The following is a 15137-nucleotide window of genomic DNA, read 5'->3' as shown; positions in this document are numbered from 1 at the left end:
ATTAAAAAAAACATTCCAAGAACAAATCTTTTGAACATGAAGCACTAATAAATGCAGTTACATTTTTCATCAGAAATATAAAATATTGTCTAATGAATTCAGAAAGTAATTTGCTGGAGAGTATTTCAATTATGTCTGGTCCTTATGGAAAATCAACAGCTGAGTATGGATGTTCATGTATAATGCTTAAATTGGGATTGTTATGACAGATGAATTTTTAAAGCTTAAAAGGCTTTAAAAATGCCTCATTTGACACAGGCTGTGGTCTTGTAGATCCTCTATATCTTGCAGTTTAATTTCTCAACTTTTTTTGTGATGTAGAGAATGCTGTGATCACAGATTGCAAATTTTGTGCTCTCAGAAAACGTATGGAATTTGTACATCTGCTATAAACTTGCCCATGATTTTAAAAAACTTTGGATTTCATTGAAGAAATATGAGAACAATTCTTCACAGAGGGAGGGAATGAAGCTGTACTGGATGGGAGACGCACTGGCAAATCTTACACAACAGTGTTCTTACTGAGAGCATTCATTACTATTAGCCTGGAGATGTAAAATACTGATGCATTTGCCCTGGAGAACTGAAAGCTTGAGACTCTCTAAACAGGAGGTTTTATATGACTGGTTTTGGAAATAGATTTTTGGCTGCAGTGTCCTTGCGTTGAATCTCATTATGTGTCTTCAAATGACATGTTTTTACAAATATTTATGGAAGAGATTTTTGGAGATTCTGAGTGAATCCATCTTCCCCAAATGCTCTGTGCTCCCTGACCAAATCCACAAACCCATTATTTCCCATGCAGCAACTGCTTTGAGTACAAACTGTAGCTCAACCCTATATGGTATCAATTTTGTTTCTGGATTTCTGGAGATCATTTTACTTTGCTTCACCCAAAAATAGATCAAAACTTTAAATTATTACTATTTAGCTTAGGGAAGTGGTATCCATGGAAACCTGAGAACAATACCAGAAGTCTGTTCTAAGTGGCAGTGTTGTGCCAAGGCACTCGACCTCCCAAAAGTGCTTGCTGCAGCCAGAGGTACAACACAGGACACCCATTCAGTGCTCTCCCACATGCTCCAAAAGAAAAGTTACTTGGGAACATGCCAGCAAGTATTTTGGAAAGCTGTTTTGAAACACTTCTGCGATACTAATGCTGAGATGTGAACCCGAAATAGCCTCCGCCCCAGTGCCCAGATGGCAGCAGCACAACGCCTTCCCTGTCAGCTGTGGGCAAGCCCTTCCTCTTGGCAAACGTGGCTGCGAGTGACAGTGCTGCGAATGATGCAATTCAGAAAACCAGGGTGATCTGAGAGCACTTTTGGAGCCTGGAGGTGGGGTGGGGAGTGTCTTCCTTCCCCGCAGGCTCCTGAGGCTCTGGGTTAAGCCACGGTGCAAAGCCCAGTTCACATCTGTGCGTGGCAGAAAGCCAAACAAGGGCAACTGTGCACAGCTCACATGAAGACAAATATATGTACCCACTGATTCAGGGATGGCAAACCTGGCAATACTCTTTTGCAGTTAATGGTACTATGCCAATTAAAAACCTGACAGAAATCTAACCCAGCGTATTATGTTAAACAATGCAAAATTGACTTTTTTCTTGAGCTCTCTGAACCAGCATTAACAGTAGAACAGCTAACAGCCTGTTAACTGCTGACAGCAGGGTGCCTGGATGCCACCTTCATCAGCAGAAACATCCCAGCAACAGACTGATCTTAATTAAGACATTGTCAAATATATCTTGCTACTTATCACAGCAATACGTACCTCTCACAATGTGAACTTTCAGGGTACCCTGCTTTTCCACTTAAAAATAAATTGCTCATGAAATGATAGAGTACAAAATGAACATCAGCAATGCAACTCACCATGATGTTTTTGTGGATGAAGCCTCGTCTATACCTTGCAGGTTTCAAATGTGGGTATTCTTCTGTGCTGGTAACTCTGATGTTCCAGACCTTTTTCCAGGCATCATAAAGCTGAACATGTACTGGATAGACTCCTGAGTGGTGTGGAGCCACTGCATAGCCCAAGTCAGTTGGAATACCATGTTCCTAAAACATAACACAACAATGGCTGCCCTCAAAAATTTAAGAAACTTGACGTTTTGGCATTTCTGAAATGCTTTGTTTGTGAAAGACCCAGAATAGGTCTGAGATGCAAATAACAGAAGTATCAAAGTATGCTGATCTGAAAGGACATGGAAGGAAGTATGGTGAAGATGAAACACAGGATTTTAAGACAAAAGTATTTTTACTAAGTATTTTTACAAGTATGCAGGGAAGAAGGATATAAATGCATTTTACATTGGTTTCTGCAATCTACATTAAACAGAAAACTGCACTCTTTCAAGTTCTTGCAAGGAATTTGCTCAAAAACTCTGATTTCAGAGAGAAAAATCACTGGCACATACTCAACACAACATGTAGTATTTGGCAGCTACAACTATAAAACCGCAATTTCCATTCCATGTCCCTTCACAATTACTTGGATAAGGAGCTGAATTTCAGAGTCACTGCATTTCCCCTCCAGTCCATTCAAAACACAAATCCATTTTCAAAAACCAGCTTAACCATTTTAGGGTCACGTTAAAAACGGAGGAAAGATAACCACTTGTAACAGTCTACAGGCAGATGCTGTAAACCCTTTTGCAGCCCACTTCCTATTTTTGAAGACTCCTGTCGTTTATGTTGTGTACATACTGACCTTGCTGCTACGTTCTCTCTCTGTATTCAAATGCATTTTCCTTCAGGTTACTTTTCAAAGGAACAGTATATAGCAGATATTCCTTGACAGTCTGATTAGCAAAACACACAGTCCCTAAGATTCCATTTAGCCATGATTTAGGAAGACTGCCCTTGCACTGCCTTTGAATTCTGTCTTAGTTTTTCATGTGGTCTGTATTTATAAGGACATTTTCCACCATATTCCCCAATCATACTATGTGTGCAAAGTGCTGGTTGATACCTGGCCCTCTTCCTTTGAATAAACTAACTACCAAGGAATATGAAAACCTCTAGAAAAGCTGCGGTGTGACGTTAGTAAAACCATTTACTGAGTTTAACAGACATGGCTGGTTCAATCACAGGGGAGAACTCTGGTTTTTCTATGTTTAAAAGCATGGTGAAATTCTTGTTACCCTTTAGGAATTTATGGCACATGTAAAGGGCACCATGTGTAATCTGCCACACAGGAATGGGTAACATCTGCCCTCCTGGTTGTACTGCACGAGGAGATGAAGAGTGGATACGCCACCAGTTATGCAGCTTTACAGTATTTAATTACATCACACATAATCCAATTCTTCTGCCTTTTATCCTTCCTACTTCCCTTAAGCATGCATAAACATCAGAAAGGAAAATCTTCACAGAACATGTAAGAAATTGCATTCTTTAACGTCCCATTGAATCTCCTTCATTTATCTATAAACAAAAGTCTGATTTTTAAGGTTTTTCCCCTCAAGCTTCACAATAGGCAGTAATAAATATGCAATCTAAATATTTCGCTCTAATAATGGGCATATCATCTTCAGTGTATTAGCACGTCCATTACTGCTCAGTAGCTGTGATTCCCAAGTGGAGCATCTCCCACACAATACACACTTTCAGTAGACAATGCACGAGGCGTCGGCAATTTCGCCCTCTTTCAAGAAGTGGATACTTCTCTCTGCTATTAGTTTAAATGCTCTGAGCAAATGAAACATAATGAGTAGCTTCATGCCTGTACGACTAAACATGAAAAAAATTACTACAAGGTACCAGTAAGTATTCAGAGCATTGAAAGTAGTGGAGAATGGCAATTGCTGAAGTTACACAAACCAGGGCTGAATACGCATTATTCTAATAATACACTTTAACGATTGCATCCTGCAGACTAATCTCAGAGAATGCCTTAGGTCACACCACAACTACAAGGTCTCATATTTTATTTCCAGTGGAGCTTGCACCAGTACACAGATTCCTATTAAAAGGGCAAGTCTGGTCACAAGATTTTTATATTTTCAGGAACCTAACTTCTTTTGAAATGCTTTCTTGAAAAGGAACATTGAAGTAGAGCTGTCCTGTACACAGTACAACCACAATTTACAGCAAACTTGGAGAAATCTTTGTTTCAAGAAAGCATGTCTCACTTAGAAGCCAACTATTTTAAATCCCCCTGCTCCTCTCAGGAACAAAGTCATTACCTTCCAGCTAAAGAGCAGCCAGTGTACTTTGAAAAGAAGTAAAATCAGTGTTGGAAGAGCAGCTGTAGTTCAACAAACAAGTTATGTTTCATGAGATATTTTGATAAAATACGTATTTAGGTCTTAACACTAGACCACCTCTTCAGACAAATAACATGTATTATGTATAGCAATTTTGTTTTGGTTTATTGTATGGAATTAACTTTAATCTGTTTCTCTAGTATCCTCAGATATAAAATCTGTTTCTGTTTTTTTTCTTATAGCCTCACTGAAACATTTTGACTCAGAGCTTTGCTGTGAATAAATAATTAGTAAAGGCAATGCTTTTCAAAACAAGTTTATATAAAGCTGATCCAAAGGGAATATGTAAGATATTATTGGTATCATTGCAGGAATGCTTCCTTGATAAATGTGGCACACTTACCTAATCCTAACATGCAGTAGTTTCACAAACTCATTTGACAGTTTTGGTGGAGTATTCCTTCTTTTAGAAAATTAATTTTTTTTCCTAATCTAAACAGAACAACGGTTTCTGAGTACCTAAATTAAACAAAAAATGCAGAAGTACAACTCACTAAGGCAAATTTTTTGTTGAGGATCATCTGCTCCACTAGTGAGGACTCATTGTGGAAGAGGTGTGGCTGCATGTGACTCCACATGTGGGGAAACCACCAGAACTCATCCACAGATCTCAGCAGCAGGTCATCACCCTCATCCTCCTCCTCAGTCCCTGCAGAAGAAACAAAAATAAAGTACTCCTCAAGAGTCTACACATATTCCTGAAGTGTCTACTTTTATTGTATTTTTACAAATGTTGGAAAATATAAGAATGATATTAACATAATAAACTGTGACCATTTAAAATACTGCCTGCTGAGGCACCGGTGACAAAATGGGGCAGTCAGGACCACTTTACTGGCCCACATCCTATTTAATATCCTCTCCTGTATCTCTCCCTATTTCTACAGTGGTTTAAGCACAAAATTATTTTAATGGATAATATGTATTGCTGTATTTCTACAGCAGAGATGAAATAATCACAAGGATGAACTGTGGTAGCTCAACAGATCCCTCCATGAAATCAACAGAAAATTCTATGTGAGTGGTGGGATTTACCACTCAACAACAGGTTGAAAGGAACTAAATTTTAATAAAAGGGGGCATTTAATCTGTTCCACACCAGCAACTAATGCAGGAATGCAGCATACTTAGGCCCTTAGACTCTGTCATTCCTACTTGTCCTCACACTGTAAAGAACACCATCAGAATCAAAGTGATTTTAGTGTTTCATTCTTACCTGTGTGATAAAATTTTCCTGAAAATCCCAGGTTGAAAGTAAAATTTGTAATCTGGGCTCTCAAAAGATTCTGAGTGTCAAGCAGAGCCTGAAAAAGAAACAATCAACCATATAAACATACCTGTAGAAAACACAAGCTGGCACAGAAATTTAATTTAAAAATATAAATATTTTACAGTTATATGTCTTTTCAAATGGTTTTGCTATTTAAAAACAGCTCTTTATGTAAGACAGAGTAGTACAGATATTTTTATTAGCATATAAAAATTAAAGACCGCATGAAAACTCCATCATTTTCCTCATGAGGATGACCAGCTATTAAATACTAAATATTAAATATTTCCTGAGTCATGAGATAGAAAAACAAAGGTACACACAGAGAAAAGACCTTCCACTGGTCACTCAGCAAACCTGGGACACTGCCAGGACTGAATTTCAGATCTCCTGTGCCCCCCAGCATGGCTTCATTCACAAGAGTGAAGAGCAACTGCTAGATTACATTTCTCTACATCAGCTCAAGGACATCCATAGCGTTTCAGTCATGTTGCACATTCATGTGCAATGCAAAAATAAAAATCTACCAAGACAGGAAGAAGCTAGATCAATCCCATTCCACATAGAAGAGCTGGATCTCAGATTCCCCCAAATTCTGACTCATTTCTCAGACAGTGAGCATAATGACTGTTGGCATCTGTGTACTTGCACCAAAGTAGTACAAACAAAAAACCAGCAAGTAGGAAGAAAGGGAAAGCATTATTCATCAAATGCATCTTCACTCTTTGATTTCAATATGCTCTTCTTGATTTGTTACTCCTAAGATTTACATATTACATTCAGGAGTTATCTCCCAAACTCTTACACACTGCTCTTGTTCTCTCATTCCCTTTTTCAGCTGTAACACAGAAACCCAGCTTTCCAAACTTTGCAAAGCAACCAGAAAACAGATGAGCAAAGGTCATCAAAAAGTTTTCCAAGTCAATACATAGTAAGTATAGCACAATTTTAATAAAGTGGTTGAAAGCATTACTATTGTCAGAGACGAGTAACTGTGTTATGACAGGGGAATGTATTTAAAAGCACAAAAAAGACTAAAACGACTGGAGATTTTCAAAGTTTGAAAGGTCTAGTAGGCTCCCCACTCTTGAAATTCAATGACAACTTGGTGCCCTGAAAAATATGAGCCAGTAACTTTAATTAGTTCGTCTGGACATTTTCATTATATAAATAATTTGCCTACAATTATTTTTCTAACTGGTATACCAATAAAAACAAAATAGGAGGAAGTCAAGTTCAGCTTAGGTATTAGGCGTTGTACACTCAAGTTACAATTCCTTGAAGTTCCCATTTTACAGATTGAGGCAACATCTACCTTGTTAGAGCACACAAGCTCTTTGGGTCTTTCCCAGGGCTCACCTGGTAAAGATCACCTCCTTTCACTGCAAAGCCTGAGAACTGTCCTGTGAACCAGGGACACTAGGGGGAATAAGCAAATTAAGCACAGAATGGAGATAATTGAAAACAAGCTCCAGAATTATGAAGTGGAATTTAAGTGAAAAATCTTGCCATGCTGTAACATTGCAGAGGGCTTCTGCACAGGCTGAGAGTGCAAAGATCTCCAAGGAGGCTTCTCATTCTAATGAAAGGCACCAAATCTGCACAGGATTTATCTGAAAACCAACCCTGAGCTGCTCAGAACCTATTCAATTAAATAAATTCATCTCTGCACGGTTAAAAAAGTAGAAGGCAAATAATAAGAGCTATTCCCTTGCCTTGTTAAGGGCACACAGTCGGGGGGAAGGGATCCTGAGCACAGGCTGACAGCAAGGTGGCATGAAGGGGCTGCTTGCTTCTTTCCCTCCACATTAAGAGCTGTGAGCATTTTTTTAGCTGAAGGTTTTATCCTGTACCTTTCTAACACCTTCCCAGCTTGTCACCTCCAGTCTGCTCTCAGCTGGATGGAAAACCAGAATGGCAAACTGAGGCTTTTGAACAGGAGGAGGTAGAAAGGGGTAAGAAGCCCACAACATTTCTGTAACAGTGCAACACAGAGTTTACTTCTTCTCTGGGAATTAGTTTTGCCAGTGTGGTTCCCACCCTCTCGCCTTGTGTTGGGAATGTATCAGCTAATTCCATGGGTGTACCTGCTCTGCCTGTGAAGAGGGAGGGCACAGACCTGCTGTGAACCACTCTGGGTACAGACAAGCCGAGCTAACATTTGAGTTGTCGTGCCTGTGATTATTTTCTGGGCGACTTGACATTTTACTCATCTTTCAGGTTCTAAAAACAAAATGTTAAAACTCATGAAAAATATACAGTAGCAGATGGCAGGGCCTATTACAGTGAGTTTCCATCAGAAAGACAGAAAGGGAGAAAAGTAGGGGGACGAAAAGCTGGAAATTTCATTTCTACATGCTGTTTTATAAGCTGAAGGTAAACTGCTGGTATTTTCTGTATATTTTATGACTGTTTATGAACACTCCCTCTGCGTATCTGTATGAGATGTTACATAAATACATTAGTACTGAAGACTGTATACCAAAACCACTTAGTCAAGTCTTCATGTGTTTATAATTAATTATTTAGTACATGTTACATTTCTCATCTCACAAACAGCACGAACAGAAGCATGGACAAATGACACAGGCTGTCAAAAGCTTTTGTTCCAGTAAAACAGCTGAAAAGCCACGGATGAAACTCCTACCTTCAAACCTCCTTCCCACTTCCATAACCAGGAAGCCATCCTGCCTCCAGCCCTCAAATACCTCACAGTGATTTCTCTTTAGAGTCTGCTACAGAGAAGCTACATGTATCAGCTTGTCTTCAGCAAACAGACAGTTGTAATTTCTTCAGCATCAACAAAAATATTCAGACCCAAATGCCTTGAACGATCAAAGGAATAAATCAAGATTGCCTTGTTGAACTCTGGTGCACCAAAGAGGAATGACGCCTTCTTTGTGCACTCACACCAACACATTTATGACTATTTTCCTGCTCAAAAGCTGCTAAAGAACTCAGGCACTTGAAAAGTGAAATAATTGAATATGCTGTTAATTCTACTTGTAATCACGTACATTTCAACTAAATTGGCAAGAAGACAGAGCCTCACAGTGCTGCAGCATGAACATCTTACACTTCACATCAGTACATGCTTTCATATCAGCAACAAAACCAAGGGCAGCTTTGTGATTTTCCAAAAAGCCTTTCTCCTCCTCCTTTTTTTTGGGAAGCACATCTCATCTCTCAACACTTGCTTGCTTAACTATTTTACTGTCTGACAATACCATCAAAGGAGCCATTAAATTATGAATTATTTTGCTTTTGAGGAAAATTTCTAAGGTTGTGTTGGCTCTTCAATAAAGGCAAGGACCTTTTGAAAAGGAAGAACAAATTAATAGAAAATGCATTGTGAAAGCACCTGAGTTAAGCACAGCAAGCCCCTCTATGGGAACTCTTATGCAGAAGTAGCTTTAATTTTTCCATGCTCTATTTCCTCTTTACTCCAACCCCTGCAAGAGAGGGTGGAAACAGAATTAAAGCCATTTTAACTTCTGAGTGGAGTTCTTGGTGTAGAGAGATTTAATGAGCTGTAGCTGATGCAATGTCCTTTTAGTCTGCACTTTTTGGGACATCACTTTGCCTTTCCATGCTCTGAAAGCGCTGCAGTGGAAGCTTCTGTGCAGGTTCACACACACCACCTGCCTCCCTCCTGCAGAACCCAACCTCTGCTGAAGCTTCTATCCACATGGCAAATTCACCTGCTTGTAAGGAAAAAAAAAAAAAAGAATGAGGGAGCAGTGAGGTTCCACAAGAAACGTTGTAGCAGTAGTGGGTAGAGGGCTGGAAGTGGGAAGTGCCGAGATCGGCAGAGCTCAGGGATGGGAAGGGACCAGGCAATGATTTGGGGTGTTGGGAGGCAGCATGACAAGAAGGAACAGAAGACAGCTGCAGTGAAGGTCCATCCCAAGTGTCTGGGAATCAGTATTTTATTGGGCTGACTATTTTGCTTCTGAGAAAAAATGATAAATTATCAGGCATGAAAAATCATGTATTTTGGAACATCATTAGAATGCAAGGTCTACTCTTTTTGGATTTTCAAGATTAGCAATTAGACACCCATTACCATAAACATTTAATGTATGCAGGAGAAAGAATAATTGCTTTGGGTATAGGGGTGTACCTGAAAAAAATATTGTCTATCCTTCAAACAAAAGGAAAGCAAAGCTTAATTTGTCTTTGCTCATTCCCTTAGCAGAGCTGACACTACAGAGAGGGCAAGAGAATAAAGAAACAAAGAAAACCTTCAGCTTTTCCTGCAAAGTCCTTTGCTGATGAAGAACAGGTAACCCAATTTCCAGTTTTTCCTCAAAATGTCAATAAAGTATCAGGCTGGTTATGTCTGATAACATATATATTTTATACAACAAAGTACCTGCCTTAGTTATGAGCCCTCCAGTTAAGTGCTGGAGCACTTAGCTTGTGCACCCTAAGTTTTTCAGTGTCTGATAGAAGAAAAAAAGAGTTCAGGAGCCACAACTTCATTTTATGTACCCAAACCAGGTATCTGAAGTTGAGGTCCAGTAAAGGATCCTAAAAATATAAAGAGCAACTTTAGAAAACGTTGCTCAAATGATTTCAATCAAAAGTTTTCTCATCAGAACACACTGTTCTAAATGTCACTGGGTTTTTCCTTTAGAGTTGTTTTTTTATCACATACAATAATGATCTTGATGATGGTGCAATTACTTATTTTCAAGTAATTAGGCTCTTTCATCTAGGTAAATCATTTGTACAACCAAGATATTTAAGAAATATTTCTAACTTCCTTCACCAACTTCTCACTTCTTGGAGGCTGAGGGAGCAGCTAATGAGAATTGAGCTAATTATGGCAAGGTAACTTGAAGGTTATAAATACTTGGTGCCAATACTATTTAATAAAGCACAGCAATTAGCCTACAGTTTTCAGTGTTCTGCCTGAAATTCTGCATTATAAGCTGTTAATTAAAATGTACTTAGATGAAAGAGGTTACTATTACTAAACAGCTAAATGATCTCATTATTCTGCAGTTAGCAGAAATAAAACTGTGCATTTCTTTTAATTAAAGGTCAAAAAAATCCCAGGTCAGTTGAAACAGAACTAATAAAACACCCTACTGCTACCTATTTTTCCCTGGATTTTGGTCAGTCAGGATTCAACAGAAACCTTGTTGGTGGCATTTTTACCTAACACTTTACCTGCTTGTGTAACACCAACTTTAAAGAGGTGAGTTCTCAGAGCAGAGCAGAACTCAGGGTAAAACCCAAGTGGCTGTAAAATGCCTTTAGAATCTCTTCGTATCTATGAAGTTCTGGTGATGGTCAGTACCGAGGGGATCTGAGGTTTGCTAGCCCCAGTGGAAGCATTCAGATAGCTGAGCTGCAGTCACACACACAGCCCAAAAGCTGCCTCAGCTCTGAGCACGACAGGCCATCTCTCAGATGCTGTTCCAGGTCACTTCTGGGCCACTCTGCTCTGCCTGCTTCGTCTGGCTTGTCTCCATTGCACCCCACCAGCAGCAGATAAATTCTCAGGGTTGTTCACTCATCCATGTTGACACTGGTTTGGCTCCCAGGAAATGTCAGGCATTACACCTCTGCACCCCTCATTAGACAACCCACACTTCTGCAGCTTCCCATCCTGTCTGGAAGGGTGCACAGTGCTCTGTCACAGATAAAATAGTGGCACAGCTGTTTCATCTAATGGGGCATGTATTTTGTAGTCACACAGCTCCGAAAGGACAGAGGTTATGATCGAGCTCCCAGCTCCACATTCATTATCAATAGCACATTTGCTCCTTATTTAATGCTTCCTCACATGCCAGCTCCAGCTTTAGCTCCCACTGCAGCCAGCAGGCAGCTGGGGCTGCAGGACAAGTCAGGCTGCCCGTGAGCTCCGGCACATCCCCACCTTGATCCAGGCCCTGTCACCCTGCTGCTGGCAGCACATGGCTCTGCACAGCCACTCAATGCTGCAAATACCTGCAAGGCTCAACTCTGGAAGAAGCTCAAGTCCTGATCTCCCAGCAGCAGAGAGCAGGCGGCTCAGCTGACAAGCAGGCAGCTGGGCACCAGATCGGCTCTGCTCCGAGGAGTTTTTCCCTGGTCAAGTAACTCTGCCCAAACTGCCGGTGTTTTTAGAGGTGTAATTTCAGGTCTACCTGTACACCATGGCTTGTGTGCAAAAGGCAACCTTCTGAAAAACCTAGTTTACCAAAAATTGGATTCCCAAACTGCTATCCCCCAGTGCAACAGCCTGCAGTCCCTTTCACATTGCTGTGTAGGACCTGCCCTCCACATCAGGTCCCCAAAGCACTTCCTTCCCATCCCTGCTCTGCCCCACATGCCCTGTCCAGATGAGAAAGGAACAGTAACCTCATTCCAACCCTGTGCCCAGGGCAGGGACACCTTGCACTAGACCAGGTTACTCGAAGCCCCATCCAACCTGGCCTTGAACACTTCAAGGAGTGGGATCACCACAGCTTCTCTGGGCAGCCTGTGCCAGTGACTCACCACCCTCATTGTAAGAAAACCTCCTTTCTGATGTCCAATACAAATCTACCCTCTTTCAATTTAATTCCTGGACAGACAGGCAAACAGGGAACTTAAAAAAAATCCCATTTCTTCGGGTAATGAAAGTAAAAATGTGGTGTCAGTGTTACACACATCGAATTCCAGCAGAATGAATATGGCCTTCTGGAAAAACCTCAGCCCTACTTTTATCTTCAGCATTCCAGTATTCTCTGGACCTCAAACTTGATTCTAGACGAACTAAGACTCACCTATCCCCAGAAAGCCCATGGGCCACGCTTCCTGCTCAGCACAAGTTTAAATAAACAAGATTTCAAAGTTTGGTCTATATCATTGTCTAGATGACCAGAGCTCAATAGTGGGTGAAATACATCTATTTTTCCAGTGCACACAAAATTCAAAGCACTTAAATTTTGACAGTGTTTTCCCACAGAGTAATAGCAGCCATGATTACAATATAAATCTGCTACATGATTACAGTGAAAGGCAACTCCACAGACCCATGTATAACAAGAGCTATTTAGGTACCTTGAAAGCAGTATTAGAGACTACAAGCTATGGCTAAAATGCTGATACCAAAGAGAAACAAACACCTTGGAGTTTGTTTGCATGTCAGCTGCTACTTTTTCCCCCAGGTAAGACAAAACCACAGTATTTCTGTTAATGCTGAGTTTTACACACTAGAGAACAAAGTAAGTGCAAATAAATGAAGACTCAAACCCAGTAATCTAGATAAAAACCGAAATAAACTGGTTGCTCTCCCTGCTTAGCAAAGCACAACAAAATTATCACATCACTGTCCTACTAAATAAATATTACTCCACAGGTTGGGCAATGCACTGATGTCACAGTCCATTTACAAATGCTTGCTTCCTTGAGAGAGCCAAGAAGTTTCTTGTGCTGCTCCTAATAATATACCTGCATAAAAATAGCTATCTATCTCTGCCGCAGTGTTTTGGGTGAGCTGAGGAAAATCCAAAGGTTTCTCTATGTTTCACCTTTACTGACAGAAAAAAACAATCTTTAGCCAAAAATTTTTCATTTTCTCCCCATCTGAAAGCTCCAGGTAAGACACAGCTGGGAATTCAGTCTTCAGCTAGCTCACCAGCCAAGGGTCACAATTTATGGTTTTTTTTTTTTTCTTTTCTTTATGAGCAGTTCTAAAGCTGCTGAATGAAATTTTCCAGCTATATCAACACTGGCATCAAAGAAATTACAAAAAAAGCCCCAAGAGAAAGTTTGCACAAAATAACAGACATAAGTCTTTTCTCAAGCCGTATTTTTACGATTATATGTAGTCAACAGTGAAATTGCATAAAAACTTACTTCAAGTAAATAAAAACTTGGACAGGTTCATTGGCTCGTACACAGTATCAAGTCTAAGGAATACAACTGAGCAGAAAAACCAAGACTTTAGTGAAAAAGCAGGGGATGGTTTTGTTTGAAGTATTAATACACCATACCCGTTTTCTCGAGTGTTTGCATTTCTAAAAGACAAGATAACAAAAACTACATGTACCTAGATAAACATCCCCTGACAAAGTCTACGCTTGCAGCCTCAAACCAACATGCAGGAATCCAACTGAGCTTTGCATTTGATTTACTGTAAGAGACTGAGAACATATCTTAATACAAATCCCCTGCCAATATTATATTCCTTCCAATTGCATATTTCATACTTTTTTCCCCAATCTAATTTTTAAAGACTTACATAATACTTTTAATTTTTTTTTTATATTAGCCTCTATTCTGCTGCTTTTATTGGCTATTCAGCCTACACTTAAATATCTCTGTGCCTTACATTAAATATTTTTATCCATCCTCACTGTTTATACCCTGCAGACATCTGCAGTCTATTGCTTTCTGCTTTGGTCATCGTTACTTACTGAATTCTTTAGCCTTTATTTTTTCATTTTTTGCTCAGATGCTTTCTGACTATTCTGGTGTCTCTAAGCACTCTCCAAATCCTTCTGATTGAGTTGTGCAGAAATGAGCACAAGATTCTAGAAACCTCCTCAGTCAGTAAGATGAAGTACTTCAATGACATTTTTCCTAGTCTATTTGAATTTAAAACTAGTTTACATTAGAAATTGAGATACATTTTAGTATTAATCTTGTTTGAGGATATGCTCAGGATTACCATTTTCAACATTTCTATTACCTCCAACAGGCACAATGAGAAAGGACACAGGAATGTCTTACAGCATAAAAAACCACTTTATATATAAATGCAAAATTATTCTTCAGTGTCCTTCTGAGTGCCCTTAGCATTCTACCAAAGACAACTCTGAGGTATCTTTAGTCCAAGTTTACTTTAAAATGGAGCAGAGACACCTGGCTTATTCCCAGGACTGCCAACACGAAAGGGTGAGCATATGGGAGCGTGAGGAAGAGCTGTGTGGTTTATTAGCACCAGAGAAGAGCAGCCAGTGCTCCCAACCCAAACCTGTCACCTCTGCAGGGCCTTTGCTGTGTGAATTTACTGACCTGGGCTGGAATCAATGTGGGGAGTTTTCCTCTGCACAGTCACAGACTTTTTTAGTCCTCTCCACTGTTTCTATTGTCAAATGGATTGCAACGTCATTTTTGCAGTATCAAGTGGTTTTAAATTTAATTTATCACTTATCTCAGATATGAAACTACATTTTAAGGAGAAACACTAACTCATCTCCAGGACTGCAAAGTAAAAGAAGGACTCTCCTGAAGAATAACTACTTTTAAAAATTGGTTGTAAGGTTTTTATGGTCTGTGCACAGAAAGAGAAACTGGAATTGGAAATAGATAGGGCATTGTTATTCCATGAGGGACTACACATAAACTGGCAACCAATTGCTTTTCCTTTACTTGGTTTTGTAGGCATAATCACCAAGAATCAGTCATGTCATTGCACTGACCTTCCAGACTGAACAGGAGAAGAAGGGACACTTCTCATGCTGCTGTGTTGTACAAGAAACTAATGAATTAAGAGTCCCACAGCCACTCTTGTTTTTGTCTTCTTGCCAGACTGTGCCTTCTTGATGTAAGTAAAGAGCAGGAAGGAGGAAGGCTCACTTTTGGTATCATGTTTTACAGTGAATGGCTTTGATT

General features: G+C 39.8%; 1 protein-coding gene across 4 annotated transcripts in view; it reads right to left on the bottom strand.

Annotated features, from left to right (window-relative positions):
* LOC146437693 (bifunctional heparan sulfate N-deacetylase/N-sulfotransferase 3) overlaps positions 1 to 15137 on the bottom strand; it is a 229537-nt gene that overhangs the window by 26797 nt on the left and 187603 nt on the right. For all 4 annotated transcript variants that reach the window (XM_085057629.1, XM_085057630.1, XM_085057627.1 and 1 more), the window contains 3 exons: positions 5487 to 5574; positions 4765 to 4919; positions 1875 to 2060 (listed from right to left, as the gene is read on the bottom strand). In XM_085057629.1, coding sequence (XP_084913755.1) covers positions 1875 to 2060; positions 4765 to 4919; positions 5487 to 5574 — 429 coding nt within the window. The remainder of the gene's footprint in view (positions 1 to 1874; positions 2061 to 4764; positions 4920 to 5486; positions 5575 to 15137) is intronic.

This window comes from Lichenostomus cassidix, chromosome 4 (genome assembly GCF_008360975.1).
Source record: "Lichenostomus cassidix isolate B80296 chromosome 4, HeHo_3.0, whole genome shotgun sequence".
In the NCBI taxonomy this organism is placed as follows: domain Eukaryota; kingdom Metazoa; phylum Chordata; class Aves; order Passeriformes; family Meliphagidae; genus Lichenostomus; species Lichenostomus cassidix.
The sequence above is the reverse complement of the archived record's forward strand: the minus strand, read 5'-3'. Positions and strand labels throughout refer to the sequence as shown.